Consider the following 15,284-nt stretch of genomic DNA (forward strand, 5'->3'; position numbering starts at 1 on the left):
AAAAAAGGGGAGGAGGTGGCTGAAGTGGTGGTGAATGCTTGTAATCCTAGCACTTGAGAGGTAAATGGAAGAGGATCAGGAGTTCAAGGTCATCCTTTGCCTCAAAATAACCTCTAGGCTAGCCTGAGCTACATGAGACCCTATCTCAAAAAACTAAACAAATTAACAAATTCAGGGCCACGTGAACTGTGGAACGGTGGGGCCTGTGGAGAGTGATCGTGTTGAGTCTGGGCCTGGATCTGAGGGACAGGGCATACGTTGAACCTGCAGAGGATTAGTCTAGTGTCTGGCCGACGGCAAAGCGTTGACTAACCTGCTCTTCTCACAGCCCCAGGTTTGCCACCTGCGAAGCCGACCTCACCTGTGGCCTGACTTGTCTGCCTCGCTCAGGAAAGAGAGGCTGTGAGCCCAGCTGCCGCACCTATGGGCAGGTGAGTGGGGCACAGAGGGGAGAGGAGAAAACGGGTGTCCTATCTTTTTCATTTTCTTTGAGACAGGCTCTCTTTGAGGACTGGCCTGAAATTCGTAATCTCCTCCCGAGTTCAGCCACCACGCTGGTTCCTAATGTCTTATCTTAACGTACGGAGCCCCTAGGCCCACCCTTCCACCTGCCAGCCTAACCTCCATGTTGGGATGTGTACTTGTTGGGATGTGTGCTTAGCCTTCCAAGGATCCACCGAGTTCAGACTTTCCTTCCAACAGACCGTTCTTGCCCTGGGCTGGTACACAGGCCTTCATGGACCAGAAGACCCATGGTCTCGCCCATAGACTACCCACAAGCCCCCTCAAAAGAACACCCAGACCTTACCTTTCCCCAGGGCAGCCCTCGATCAGTAGACCTGCCCTCAGTGTCTCTGGTCTCCGCCCTCTCGAACCTGACTCCGCCCTTCCTCCTAGACCTTCGCTGATGGAGCGGACCAGTGTCACTCGGTTCTGGGTCGCGCTCTGCGGGTGGCAGCCCCTGGCTCGCGTCACCGCGTCAACATCTCCATCTCCATGCCTGCGCCTCCCGGAGGACTCGGACGACCGGCTCAGGAAGCCACTTCGGGCACGCTCGCCGCCCTAGCTCCTGGATCCTCGATGCTGCGGGCAGGGGCAGCGGCAGCGGCAGCGGCAGCGGCAGCGGCCCCTAGTGGTCTCTCGCCTTTCAGGAAAAAAAAAAGTGTCTCTTCCCTGGACAGGAGCCTAGAGCCACAGAGCTCACATCCTTCTCCCTCCTGACCTTCTAGTTTCCAGATTTTTTTTTTTTTTCCTCTAGGGACTGCAGAAACGGGCCCATCTCCCAGTTAACCTAAAAATGGCCCAACTCTCATTATTAGCTTCCCCCAGAATAAAGTCACCAGTCTAGACTACATGACGTAGATAGTCTCCCTTCTGATCTTCAGAATCTAGAGTTAACTTACAATACAATGTAAAGGGCAGATGGAATGTATCTTGCAGTGTTGATTATAATTCAGAACACCCAGGGGACCCTAAGCGGAACCCATAAGGGTAGGTGAGACATGCCCCTCCAATATGTGCCACCAAACTCTGGTTTGTATAAGAGCCCAGCCACACTTAACAGCTTTGTCTTCTGTGCAAACTAGGTGTGTTCCTTCCTCCCTTCCTCATATCCTGGCTTCAGATCTACACAAAGGACTCAGTTCAGGGTTTGGGCTGTGAGTTCTATCCATCGGCCTTAGTGGAGCCAGAAGAAATGTCATTATCAGTTCCTTTCGGCAGAACTGTGTCCCATGGTGTGCACCAAGATAAGACAAAGGCAAAGTACCTCACAACAGTACTTGCTTACTCCCAGTTATCCTAGAGTAAGCAAGCCTGAGACAAGTTTCAGTTTAAAAAATGCCTTTAAGGGGCTGGAGAGATGGCTCAGTGGTTAAGAGCACTGACTGCTCTTGCAGAGGACCCAGGTTCAATTCCCAGCACCCACATGGCAGCTATGAACCATCCTTAACTCCAGTTTCAGGGGAATCCAAAGCCCTCTCCTGACCTCTGCGGCATTGTACAACACGGGTACACTCACACACATGCAGGCAATACACATAAAAATAAAATATTTTTTAAAAATGCCTTTAAGCCCTAGTGTTAAAACTTCAAGAATGGCTGTTACCTAGAGGCTTAAACGTTAGAAACCTCTTGGGGATGGAGCTATAGAATCAATCCACAAGGCTCTGGGTTCCATCCCCAGTACCACAAAACAAACTATCTTTTTTGTTTTGCATTTTTAATCATGTCTATCGGTGTGTGAATGTGTGCTTAAGTGCCAGAGCCCAGAGTCCAGGACAGGGTGTCAGAGCCTCTGAAGCCAGTTACAGGTGGTGGCTAGCTGTCTGACATTGGTGCTAGGAGCCTAACTTGGGTCCTCTGTAAGAGCAGCAAGTGTTCTTACTTGCTGACCACCTCTCCAGCCCCTGGACCTTTTTCTTGCTATACAGGATATTCTTGTAGATGGACCAGCAACTCCACGATATCAGTGGTTCAAATATTTATTTCCTATAAAACTGGCAAATATTCCTAGGGCTAGCTACCACTGAACTACACCACCACAAATCCATCATCAAACTAATGTGTACCCAGGGGAGGCTGTGTTCTCATTGGTCTCATGTGGATAATGGAATGGTACCCAAAGGCTTATGGTGGGAGTCAATTCCACCTGGACCACATGGGCTGAGAATGTGGCACTGTGGTTCTCTCCAAAGGAAGTTTGCTGCTGGGCCAGGAGAGTGGAAAGGAGTGCTGGGTTGGGATGGGTCCTCATCAAGGATGGATACAGCAGAAAAGCCTTGTCTTCACATGCATCCTCCTGCAGTCATGGCCTGAACCTACCAATTAGGCTGGAAGCTGAGCTCCTTGCTTAGCCTTTTATTTTTTTAATTTATTTTTATTTTGTGCATGTTTTGCCTGAACGTATGTAAGTGCATCATGTATGTGCAATGCCCAGAGGCCAGAAAAGGGCATCAAAATCCCCTGGAACTGGAGTTAAGGACAGTTGTTAGCATCCATTTAGGTGCTGGAAACCAAACCTGGATCCTCTGCAAGAGCATCCAATGCTCTTAACTGATGAGTCACCTCTCCAGCCCTCCAAAATGTTTTTATTTTTCAGAGGGGTTGGATCCTTTGGAATTGGAGTTAAGGGTGAGCGTTAGCTGCCATGTGGGTGCTGAGAACCAAACCTGGGTCCTCTGGAGGAGCAGCCAGTGTTCTTAACCACTGAGCCATCTCTCCAGCCTCTAAAAAATGTTTTTCTTGCCAGGCATGGTGGCACATGCCCGCAATCCCAGCACTCGGGAGGCAGAAGCAGGCGGATCTCTGGGAGTTCAAGGCCAGCCTGCTCTACATAGTGAGTTCCAGGCCAGCTGGGGCCACAGGGAGACCCTGCCTCAAAAAGACCAAAAACAAAAAACAAAGTTTTTCTTTAAAAAAATATATATGTGTATATACATATATTTATATATATGTGTGTGTGTATATGTGTGTGTGTATGTGTGTGTGTGAGTGTGTGTATTTGGTCTTTTTGGTTCACCAACTGTTATGCACACTCCTATGGACTCTGCCACAAAGTCTCCTTGATTCTTCTTGAACAGCTTTAATTCCTGAGCAAGGGGAGGCAGGTGCAGGATTGGCTCCTAGAGGCTGGTAGCTGCCTCCAGGCCACACTCCTGGAAGTATGGGTGGGGGAGCCGGGAACTGGTTTGAAGGCCCTGGTTGAAGTAGGATGTGATCTTTCTAGGTTGCTCTTGAGCCTCCTCAGCTGCCGAGTCCTCCCTGTGGGGGAAAGGAATGGCATGGCCACTTGGGCTGAGCCTTGGCTTCCCCTCCCCTTAGCCCCCTCAGGACACATACCAGATGACACCTTCTGCCTCCTTTTCCAGAATGGCCTGCGCCGTGCTCCAGCTGAACCGGACAAACTGGGGGAAGCCAAACACAGGCTCCACGTGTTTCCTCAACCAGGCTTTTGTCTTGGGGTCTGGGGTAGGACAGATAATGGTGACAGCTCCTAAGTGACAAGTGTCAACCTTGTTCCACACTGATAATTGTTGTTTAGTGCTATTGTGGCATAGAACACACTTTGTAGACCAGGCTTGCCTGGAACTCAGAGATCTACCTGCCTCTGCCTCCCAAGTACTGTGATGAAAAGAATGTGCCAAGTCTACCTGGCTATCTCTGGCTTCTTTAAATTTTTTTTTTAATTTATTTTATGAATATGAGTGTTTTGCCTGCATGCATGTAAGTGTACCACATGTGTGCAATACGCATGAAGTTCAGAAGAGGGCATGAGATTCCCTGGAACTGGAAGTAGTCACCACGTGGGTGCTGAGAACCAAAACCTGGATCCCTCCAAGAATGCAAGAATGGCTGGTGCTTTTAACTGCTGAACCATCTCTTCAGCCCCCTGCTTTTTTTTTTTTTTTCCCAAAGATTTATTTATTTCACGTGTATGCACGTGTGCTTGAGTGTATGGACACCATGCACATACCTGTGGAGGCCAGAAGAGGGCATCAGAGCCCCTGCAACTAGTTACAGACAGTTGTGAGCTAACCAATGTGGGTGTTGGGAACCAAACCTGGGTCCTCTCAAGAGCACCAAGTACTTTTTTTTTCAATTGGTCTTTTTGAGACAGGGTCTTCCTGTAGCCGCAGCTGTCCTGGAACTATGCAGACCAGGCTGGCCTTGAACTCACAGAGATCTGCCTGCCTCTGGCTCCCAAGTGCTGGGATTAAAGGTATGCACCACCATGTCTGGCTCAAGAGCAGCAAGTACTTTTAACTGCTGACCCATCTCTCCAGCCTTACTGGCTTCTTTTTTGAGTTACTATCATGCAATGCTCAAGATGAAGTTTTGGGGAGATTGTTTCTGAGACATCTCCTTGACCCCTCCCACCCCCCACAGTCATAACAGTTATTAAATTGGGGATTTTTGGTGTTTATTTGAGACAGACTCTCTATATAGCTCAGGTTGGCCATGAACTTTTGATCTTCCCACTCCTGCTGGGGTGAATGGTATGCACCACCATGCCTGGCTGGCTTCACTTGTTTTGTGGTGCTGGGGTGGAAACTACAACTCTGTGCTGTACATCCCCACTGAGGTATATCCCCGGTCCCAAGCCACTAAATCTGTGTGTGTGCACTTGTGATTTGGGGGCAGGTATGCATGATCATTTCCTTAACATAGAGAAGACTATAGGGGCCTAGTGTGAAGAGAAAGAAGTAGGTTGAAGCTGAAGCCACTAGACATGAACCTGTGGCTCCTGTACCTTCTTTTTTTTGTTTTTTATTTTGTATTTTGAGACAGTCTCTCACTATGTAGCCCTGACTAACCTGGAACTCACTATGTAGACCAGGCTGGCCTTGAAGTCAAAGATCCACCTGCTTCTGCCACCCGAGTGCTGGGACCAAAGGCATGTGCCACACACCCGGCTCTCCATCCCTTTAACAGACAAACACACAATAGACTGGGGAGATTGTTCTGTCAGTAAAGTGCTTGTCCTACAAGCATAAAGACCCAAGTTCCAATCCCTACTACATAAGAAAAGCCAGGTGTGGGGGCTGGAGAGATGGCTCAGTGGTTAAGAACACTGGTTGTTCTTGCAGAAGACCCGGGTTTGAATCCCAGCACCCACATGGCAGCTAACAACTGTCCAGTTCCAGGGGATCTGACAGCCTCTTCTGTCCTCTGTGGGCATTGCACGACACGGGTGTACTTACCTACATGCAGGCAATACACACATACACATAAAATAAAAGTAATAAATAAAATATGAAAAAAAAAAGCCAGGTGTGCTACATGCCTGTAATTCCAGTGCTGAGGAGGCTGAGACAGGAAGATCCCTGGGGTTTCCTAGCCAGCCAGTCTAGTTGATTAGTAAACTCTGGTTCAGTGAGGGACCATCTCAAAACAAAAACCCCAGACATATACAGAAGTCCACTTGGGGTCTCAATTCCTACTTGATGGGGCTTTGGGGCTCCAGATAGACCTCAAGGAGGGAGAGAGGGGAGAGGAGGAGTCTCTGGGTTGAAACATACCTGACACATGCAGGCTATGGCCATGAACATGTATTACCACAGTTGTGGACTCAGTCTCTGCTGAGAAGGAGTGGAATGACCAGAACAATTTCAAAACCCCAGAAGCTGACCATGGCAAAGCATTATAATCTAAGCACTCGGGAAGCCGAGACAGGAGAACAGAAAGTTGCAGGCCAAGCCTGGGGACACAGTGGTATTTATTTGCCTCACATATATGAGGCCCTAGATTCAACCCTTAGCATCTAGGGAAAAAAAGAGGGGTCAGTAAGATGGCTCATCAGGTAAAATGGCTTGCCATCAAGCCTGAGAAAGTACATTCAATCCCCAGAACCCAGAGAGTAAAGTTGTTCTCTGACTTGCACACTGGCACCATGGGTCTGGACCCATGAGTTCATGTACACTCAAATAAACATAATCTTAAAAAAGTTTTAAAAAGAAGCTGGACATGGTGGTGTACACCTCTAATTCCAGCACTTGGGAAGCAGAGGAGAGTGATCTCTGTGAGTTCAAGGCCAGCCTGGTCTACATAGTGAGTTCTAGGCCAGCTGGGGCCACAGGGAGACCCCATCTCAAGAAGAAAAATAAAAAGAGCTCCAGGTCAGCCTGGGCTACACAGCAAGATTGAGGCAAGCTTAGGCTACACAGAGGGAGGGAGGGGGAGGGAGGGAGGGAGGGAGGGAGGGAGGGAAGGAAGGAAGGAAGGAAGGAAGGAAGGAAGGAAGGAAGGAAAGGATGCCCAAGGCCCAGCCTCACTGCTTTCTGCTCACCATTGGGGTAACCTGAGCCATAATCAGAGTCCAAATCCTCTAAGTTCTCCACAAACTGCCAGTTCTTCACAGCCTGGTCTCGAGCCACCTGTAGGCAGGACAGGAACTTGGGAGTCTCTTTCCTCCATGGGAACCTTGTCCACCCCCTGCCTAGGGGAATGCTGGGAGCAGGCCCTGACCAGCAGGACACTGACCTTAGCACAGATGCTGGCAGCACTGACCACAGGGTACAGGGAGTCTGCTTTGGCCTTGACTGTCACCTCCATTCCTGGAAAGTGCTTTTGCAGCCGTGCCTGATATGTCTCTGGCATCCCCACAGTGTCCACAAATACCTGCCATGGTCACAAAAACATGGCGACTGAAATGTTCAACAGTGGAAAAAAACTACAAAAGATGCAGTCTCCCAATCTTTGCATGTTTTTCCTTCTATCCAAAATGTTTTTTCAGTCATGATGGAACCCAAGGCCTTACATATGCCGCACAAACACTACTACTGAGTACTAGTCCAGATACTGTTTTCTTTTCTGTTGTCTTTGTTTTTTTTGAGGCAGGGTCTCCCTGTAGCCCCAGCTGGCCTGGAACTCACTAGGTAGACCAGGCTGGCCTTGAACTCACAGAGATCTGCCTGCCTCTGCTTCCCAAGTGCTGGGAACTAAAGATGTGCACCACCATGCCTGGGTGTTTTCTTATATAAAATGTATGGGGCTGGTGGGGCTGGAGAGATGGCTCAGTGGTTAACACTGGCTGATTTTGCAGAAGACCCAGGTTTGAATCCCAACACCCACATGGCAGCTAACAACTGTCTGTAACTCCAGAGCCAGGGGATCCGATAGCCTCTTCTGTCCTCCACAGGCATTCTATGACACGGGTGCACTTACCTACATGCAGGCAATACACGCATATACGTAAAATAAAAATATTAAAAAAAATGTATGGGGTTGGCAAGATGGCTCAGAGGACAGAGGTGCTTGCATTGAGTTTGAGTTCAATCCACAGATCCCATAAGGTGGCAAGAGAGTTATCCTCTGACTTCCCCATGCCACATACCCATTTTTATTCATACACAAAATATTTTATGAGACAGGGTCACTATGTAGTCCTGGCTGGCTTGGAACTCATATAGACCAGGCTGGCCTCAAACGCAGAAATCTCCTGCCTCTGCCTTCTGAGTGCTGGGATTAAAGGTGTGTGCCACCATATGCAGCATAATAAATAATTCTTAAAATGTATTTTGCAAAGACTGTAAGTATAGCTCAGTGGTAGAGTGCCTGCTTAACATGCATGCTGGGTTCCATCTCCTACACTGACAAAAAAGGAAAACAAAAACTGCTTTCTCTGATCACTTAGTGCATGCTGCCATGTCTCAGGAGCTGAGGACAAGGCAGCAAACGCCCTACACTAAAATCCTTGTCTCTGGGTTAGGAATGTGGTTCAGTTGGTAGAGTGCAGGCCTAGCATGCACAAAGTCCTGGATTCCATTCCTAGGACCATGTTAACTACGTGTGGTGGCAGGACAGGATTACTGTAACCCCGGTAATCAGAAGATGGACACAGAGAGGGTCAGGATTTCAAGAGCATCCTCCATGATATAGTTGCTATAGAGCTGGACAGGCTAGCTACCCTGTCTCAAAAACAAAAAATCCCAGTGTGCTATGCTTTTAATCCCAGCACTTGGGAGGCAGAGGCAGGTGGATCTCTGTGAGTTCAAGGCCAGCCTGGTTTACATAATGAGTTCCAGGCCAGCTGGGGCTACAGGGAGACCCTGTCTCAAAAAGACCAAAAAAAAAAAAAAAAGAGTACTCTAGAAAGAAAGAATAGCCAGTACACAGGCGCTGACCAGGTCAATGAGCATCAGGGAAGCACCATGCTGGCACAAGGAACATCACAAAGCCAATGGCACAAGTATACACACAGCCATTAGTTTTCCAAATCACCTTTATTTTCTGTACCAGCTGATCATCTGAACTCCAAGATTAGGCCTTGAACCTCTAAAGGCAGGGCCTGTCTGTTACACTGCTGGTCAGCACTGTATCAGGACTAGGCCCCAGCCTTACCCTCATCCAAGCCTGCCTGCCACATTTCCAAATCATCTGAAGTTCATTTCTCCCTCATAATTCTCTTGGAGCAGCCCCTTCCTTTCCCTGGAGTAATCACTGTAACACCAGTTTCCATTCTCCTCTGACAACGGAGATATTCTCCCCGACCTGACTGAATTTTCCTCATTTCATTTCTACCATGATCATAAAGTTAAATGCCAAGAGTATATATCAAAGGACTGTCTGCTGCTGCTGCATGGGGAGCAGACTGAAGGGGAGGGGGTAAAGGTGGGATCAGTGAAGAAGCTGGACAGGCTTCCCGGTTAGGAGGTGAACCCTGACACAGGAGAGTAGCTGGTGTATGGTGGAGCTTGAGATTATCCTGGACTGTTAAAGACTTCTGAGATTTCAGGATATGGGCATGGATTAGGCAGGTGTGAAGCATTTTGGGCAAAAACAAGAGTAGGGTATCAAAAAATAATTTCCTCTAATACTGAATTTCCTACTAAAGTTTTTTCTTTAAGGAAATTTTTTTTTTGTCTTTTTGAGACAGGGTCTCCCTGTAGCCCCAGCTGTCCTGGAACTCACTATGTAGACCAGGATAGCCTTGAACTCACAAAGATCCTCCTGCCTCTGCCTCCCAAGTGCTGGGATTAAAGGTGTGCACCACCACGCCCGGCTTCTTTAAGGAAATTTTTATTTTCCACAACACGCCTGCAGAAGTTAAAAGGACACCTTGTGGGAGCCAGTTCCCTCCTTCCACCATGTGGGGTCCAGGGATCGACGGGTCATCAGGCTTGGGGCAAGCACCCTCACTCACTGAGCCATCTTGTGCACCCAAAAATTTTTAAATATTTTTTTAAAATTTTATGTGCACATGTGTATTGTCTGCATGTATGTAAGTGCACCTGTGTTGTGCAATGCCCATGGAGGTCAGAAGAGGGCGTTGGATTCCCTGGAACTGGAGTCACAGACAGTTGTTAGCTGCCATGAGTGCTGGGTATTGAACCCAGGTCCTCTGCAAGAGCAGCCAGTGCTCTTAACCATTAAGCCATCTCTCCAGCACCCCAAATTTATTTTTATGTGTATGTTTTGCCTGCATGTATACAAGTGCACTACATGCACGCAATGGCTGTGGAGACCAGAAAAGGGCATCAGATCCCTTGGAACTGGAGTTATGAACAGTTTTTAGCTGCCATGTGGAGGCTGAGGAAGGAATTGGGTCCTACTCTTGGCAAGACCAGACAGTGCTCTTAACACTGAGTCATCTCTCTAGTACCTCTAATTTTTCTGTGTGTTTGAGACAGGTTCTCCCTGTAGCTGCAGCTGGCCTGGAACTCACAGCCTTCCTCTGCCTCCCAAGTGCACCAACACACCCACACCAAATTTTATTTGTATATTATTATTATTGGTCTTTTTAAAACAGGGTCTCCCTGTAGCCCCAGCTGGCCTGGAACTCACAGAGATCCACCTGCTTCTGCCTCCTGGGTGCTAGTAAGCTCAAGGCCTTGAGTATGCTAAGCACAGCCTCTACCAGTGAGGTATAAATGCCAACCTCCACCATACTTTCATTTATTTTGTATGTTTGTGTGTTGGTGTATACATGTGTATGGTCTCCTGTGTACACTGAGTAGTGCACTCAGATTGTTGTGGAGGATAAAAGTCAATGTTGGGTGTCTTTCAATTGCTCTCCAAAAGTCCCCCAAGGGATGCATTCACTGTTCCTGGAGGTACTGCAGTACCAGATGAATGTGTGGAGTAGATATTGCAAACTCCTACTCCATCTCCCTGTTTCAAAACTCTATTCAGGGGCTGTAGAGATGGCTCAGTGGTTAAGAGGACTGGCTGCTCTTGCAGAGGACTCGGGTTCAATTCCCAGCACCCACATGGCAGCTAATAACCATCCATAACTCCAGTTCCAGGGGAATCTGATGCCCTCGTCTGACCTCCATGGGCATTACACAACACAAGTGCACTTATATACCTGCAGGCAATACATTCATACACATAAAAACACTAATTAAAAAAAAAAAATCTACTCAAGCTTGGCATTGGTGGCACACACCTTTAATCCCAGCATTCAGGGGGTAGAGGCAGGCAGATCTCTGTGAGTTCAAGACCAGCCTGGTTACAGCAAGTTCCAGGCCTGCTGGGGCTACAGGGAGACCCTGTCTCAAAAAGACCAAAAATAAATAATACTGATGAGAACATGTACTATGGGGTTGGAGAGATGGCTCAGCAGTTAAGAGCACTGCTGCTTTTGCAGAGGACCTGGGTTTGGTTCCCAGCACCCACATGGCAGCTAACAACCATCAGTAACTCCAGTTCCAGGGGATCTGATGCCCTCTTCTGGCCTCCTAAGGCACTGCATGTACATGGTACGTCGTACACATACATGCAAGGAAAACATTCACATAAAACTAAATAAATGTTTTTTAAAGGGAACAAAAACATGCATTACACTTTATCTTAACCAAAGGCCAATAAGCGATCTAACTGATCCTGATGAGTTATCTCTCCAGACCCCAAATGACTTAAAAAAAAACTATGTGTACATGTGAGTGCAGTGCCCATAGAGGCCAGAGTAGGATAGGATCCCCTGGAGCTGGAGTAACAGGTGATTGTGAGCCACCTGGTGTAGGTACTGGGAACTGAGCACCAGTCCTCTGCAACAGCAGTATATGCTCTGAACCACTGAGCCATTTCTCCACACCCCTTCTCCAACTAATTTTTTTGAGGTAAGGTCTCTCACTGAATGTGGAGCTTCAGTTAGACTGGATGGACAACAAGCTCCCAGGATCCTCCTGTCTCCACCTCCCCAACACTGGGATTACAGATGTGTGTTATCCCTCTGGCTTTACCTAGTGCTGGAACAGAACCCAAGGTTTAATGAACACTAGGCTAGCACTCTTACCAACTGAGCTACATCCCCAGCCTCAATCTTTTTAACCCCATTTTATCAGAAAGTGACCGAATGATGGCAACCCAACAGTTAACTCACCTGGGTGACATTCACACCCTGATCCAGCGCAAATTGTATCAGCCCCGAAGCTGTATCATGGGATAGGGAGTTCAAGTTATACTTGACCCTGTGGTGGGAGACAGGGCTCGGTCAACACCACTCCACCTAAAAAGCCCAGTCAGCCTTTGTTGGTTACTCTTTCCTCCACCCCCTGGTAGGGCCCCTCACCGCCCAAGCATGCTGGTGGAGATGAGGTTAGGAGATAACACGTCCAGAGCCCAGCCCACATAGTCCCCGTCCTTCTCCATTTCCGCAAAGAGCCTCTGCCGCTCATTCTCCGACAGGGTCTTTGAGTCTGGGAAGAATGTAGGAGAAAAGGGTGTGTCAATAAGTTTCCTCAGTTTTTGCTTTTCCTCTCTATATTTCACCTGCCCCAATGCACATATCCAGGAACGCCGTGGGCAGCTCACCTGCCACTTTCAGGGCCTCCAGATCTGCCAGGCGGGACAGGGGGCAGTAACAGATGGCGTACACCATGGGGCCTGAGGAGGAGGGATATCAGATTTCCTGGAACAGGGCTCCAATCGGTGAACCCGTGAATGCCGCCTCCCCTGTTCCATCATCGCCGCAGCCCACAACCATCCCACTATCACTCCCCAGCCCCCATGCGCGGGATAATCTCGCTTCTCGTTCTGTGCAACCTGCACGCGCCTCCCGGTTCCCGGCCCTGGGGGCGCACCGAGCACCGGCCCGCGGCCCGCTTCATCCACACCCAGGGCGCAGGGCTCCTTGCAGCACACCGCGGGTACAGGAGAGCCCAGGCGACAGCGGCCCGTATTGTCCCTCTCCAGCTCGCTGAGATCCATGCCGTCTCAACGACCGCCAGCAACTGAAGAAAACTTCAGGCGCAGGTCCCAACGCCGGTTTTCCGTTGGCCCGGGAGCAGCTCTCCTTGCTGACCAATCGGCGCGTAGAACCCGCCCCCGACGCTCCCACCGGCGTGCTCGTTTACGCAGAGGACGCTATCGCCGCTGCCGTGCTTCTTTCTGGGAATTGTAGTTCAAGACAGCAGCCACCGAGGACGCCTTGTGTAGGCTAGCGTGCTCACGTTGCAAGCTCCGCCCCTGGGCTTCTGACGCCTGACCCGCAGTGGTTGCTGAGTACCGAGGGGGAGAAAAGAGGAAGCTGCACCCTTCAAGTGATTGAATATTTTTTTTTTTTTTGAGATAAGTTGTCGTAGCTTAGGCTGACCTCGAAGTCACTATGTGCCCCATAATGAACTTGGACTCCTGAACCTCCTGCCTCCCCTTCTCTGGTGCTGGGCTTACAGAGGTGAACGACCAGTTGATTTCTTTGGAGACTTCAAAGTCATTGCACTCCCAGAATACTAGTCTTGGACTGAGCCCTGCGCTGGCTCAGCTATGCTCCTTGCAATAGGTAACCCAGGTCCCACAGGGCTCAGGCCTTCTGACTTGGGGCTCCCAAACTCCCTCCCGAAGATCTCCGGTCCCCTGAATCTGTGTTCCCTACTCTCTTATTCAAGCCGAACCTTCTCTACCACTGTTGGAGATGGAAGTCTCCAGCAGCTTCTCACTCTGGGTCTGCACCCCCTCACACACGAAAGCTTCTTTCTCCCAGCTCAGAAAGTATGTCCCTTCGCCATCATTCAACCACACCTCCCAGACCCCTCTGCCACTTCAACCACACTTCTGCCTTTGTCTTGGTCAGTGGAGCTCAAGTCGTTTTGTGTGGGTTCTTTGTTCTCATCAAAGTTATGACCCATCCTCAGGGTCTCAGTTTCTCTATCATATACCCCTTCCTTCCCTCCACCTTTGACCCCTTTCTTCCTTTTTTGTATTGTTTTTTGAAGACAGGGTCTCATGTAGCCCAGGATGACCTTGAACTTGCTATACAGACCAGGCCAGTCTTTTAAATATTTTATTATTGTTATTTTTTATGTGCATGAGTATATTGCCTGAATGTAAGGGAACCAGTGTTGTGTGTTGTCTATGGAGGTCAGGAGAGGGTGTCAGATCCTCTGAGAGTGAAGTTACTGGCAGTTATTAGCCACCATGTGTAGCCACCATGTAGTGCTGGGAACTGAACCTGGGTCCTCTGCAAGAGCAGCTGAGCCATCTCTTTAGTCCCAAGGCCAGTCTTGAACTCTTGATCCTTCTGCCTCTGTCTCATAAATGTCTGAATCACAGGTGTCTTACACCAACTGGGCTCACTCCCAACCAACTTTTCCTGTTTTCTCCTTTGCTCTCAAAAAGCTTAGTGCATTATGGGGTAAGCTTTTACTCTCAGTGCCAGTGCTAGCCGGCCAAGACGAACAGCACCTGAAAGGGGGAGTGAGGATTGAAAGAAAAACAAGAGACAGAGAAAAGATACTTGGGAGGACTGTCAGTAGAGACTGCAGCCCTGGTTTATTTTAGATCAGCCTTCTTATACAGCAGAACATCAGATAACCACAGTTTGCTTAGCTCAATTAGCTTCAACAGCTCTTTTTTCCCACCTTTATCTGAGGGTCAAGGAATGGTCAAATACTTGCTGTGAATTCCACCATTTAACCATCTTCCCTAAATTATCAACACATTCCTCCTGACTTGGTAGAATAATTGGGTACTGGTGTGCAAAACACACAAACTCTTGAGTCAAGGTGAAAGATCATAAAGTAAACAAGCAAGCCTACCACAGCTCAATGTACATAATGGCTGTGCTTAATAGCTCCCAACAGCTCAGCACTCGGGAGGCAGAGGCAGGCGGGTCTCTGTTGGTTTGAGGCTAGCCTGGTCTACATAGAGAATTCCAGGTCAGCCAGGGCTACAAAGTGAGACCCTGTCTCAAGAAAACAAAGAAAAAAAAAGCCAACACAAAGGTTCATATATCCGGACTCAACTGCTCCTTCCCCCACCAGCCTACAACCTCAGATTTGGGGCCCCAGTTACCCCTTGGTACCCACCATCACAGCGCTTCTAATCTCCCTGCCCACTCCTGCATCTGCCAGCGGGTCCTGACCACGCCTCTTTTGTCTCTCACTCCTGCTCAGGCTCTCCAGTTGCAGTCCATCTGGTTGCAAACTGAGCAATCCTGTTGCTGGCAGGGCCTCACCTGCAGCAAGTTCTCCCATTCTATGAACACAGGGCCAGGCGCTGTGCCCAGCACCTGACAACTGGGTTCCTGTTTGCCCAGTTCACAGAAACAACGCCAGTTTCCCCACAGGCCTAAGGTCGAGTCTTCCACTACTGAAGATGAAGGGTAGATATGAAAATCTAGATAGGGATCTTAACCCCCATACCCTCCCTCTAGAGAGGGCCAAACCTAAGGAAGCTAACAACAGTTCCTGTTTGTAAGTTCCCCTGACTGTGCAGTTTAGCCTTCCCATTAGTCCCAGGTGGGGAAACTGAGTCCTAGGGAAGAGCAAGCGACCCTTTCAAGCTCACACAAGTAAGCTGCTCAGGAGGACTGCAAACTGATACCTCTAATCTATGCCAGGCTG

The 15,284-nt window shown here is 48.9% G+C and overlaps 2 protein-coding genes across 3 annotated transcripts in view; one reads left to right on the forward strand and one right to left on the reverse strand.

Annotated features, from left to right (window-relative positions):
* Positions 1-1,133, forward strand: part of Rtbdn (retbindin) — a 6,262-nt gene extending 5,129 nt beyond the window's left edge. Inside the window, 3 exon segments of the mRNA XM_008855521.2 lie at positions 335-431; positions 898-1,045; positions 1,048-1,133. Of these exon segments, the coding sequence (XP_008853743.2) occupies positions 335-431; positions 898-1,045; positions 1,048-1,133 (331 nt within the window).
* A 2,425-nt stretch (positions 1,134-3,558) lies between these two features.
* Rnaseh2a (ribonuclease H2 subunit A) lies at positions 3,559-12,752 on the reverse strand. 2 transcript variants are annotated; one of them, XM_008855474.3, is made up of 8 exons: positions 12,525-12,752; positions 12,256-12,327; positions 12,014-12,140; positions 11,825-11,912; positions 6,982-7,119; positions 6,788-6,875; positions 3,841-3,964; positions 3,559-3,762 (listed from the first exon to the last, which is right to left on the reverse strand). In XM_008855474.3, exons 1-8 carry the CDS (start codon positions 12,649-12,651, stop codon positions 3,624-3,626), a joined length of 903 nt encoding a protein of 300 aa, XP_008853696.1. In that variant the 5' UTR covers positions 12,652-12,752; the 3' UTR covers positions 3,559-3,623. The 2 variants fall into 2 exon arrangements, with proteins under 2 accessions (XP_008853696.1, XP_029413257.1); XM_029557397.1 differs by having other exon boundaries at positions 12,487-12,628.
* Positions 12,753-15,284: the final 2,532 nt, after the last annotated feature.

Source organism: Nannospalax galili, unplaced genomic scaffold (assembly GCF_000622305.1).
Source record: "Nannospalax galili isolate Female #2095 unplaced genomic scaffold, S.galili_v1.0 scaffold47, whole genome shotgun sequence".
NCBI classification, from domain to species: domain Eukaryota; kingdom Metazoa; phylum Chordata; class Mammalia; order Rodentia; family Spalacidae; genus Nannospalax; species Nannospalax galili.

Excerpts from the sequence above, each read along its gene's own strand:
- Rnaseh2a (XM_008855474.3), bottom strand. The coding sequence starts at position 12,651 with ATGGATCTCAGCGAGCTGGAGAGGGACAATACGGGCCGCTGTCGCCTG. Across the intron at positions 12,328-12,524 it reads GGGCCGCGGGCCGGTGCTCG|GCCCCATGGTGTACGCCATC; the intron begins GTGCGCCCCCAG and ends CCTCCTCCTCAG. Across the intron at positions 3,965-6,787 it reads TGGCTCAGGTTACCCCAATG|ACCCCAAGACAAAAGCCTGG; the intron begins GTGAGCAGAAAG and ends GTCCTACCCCAG.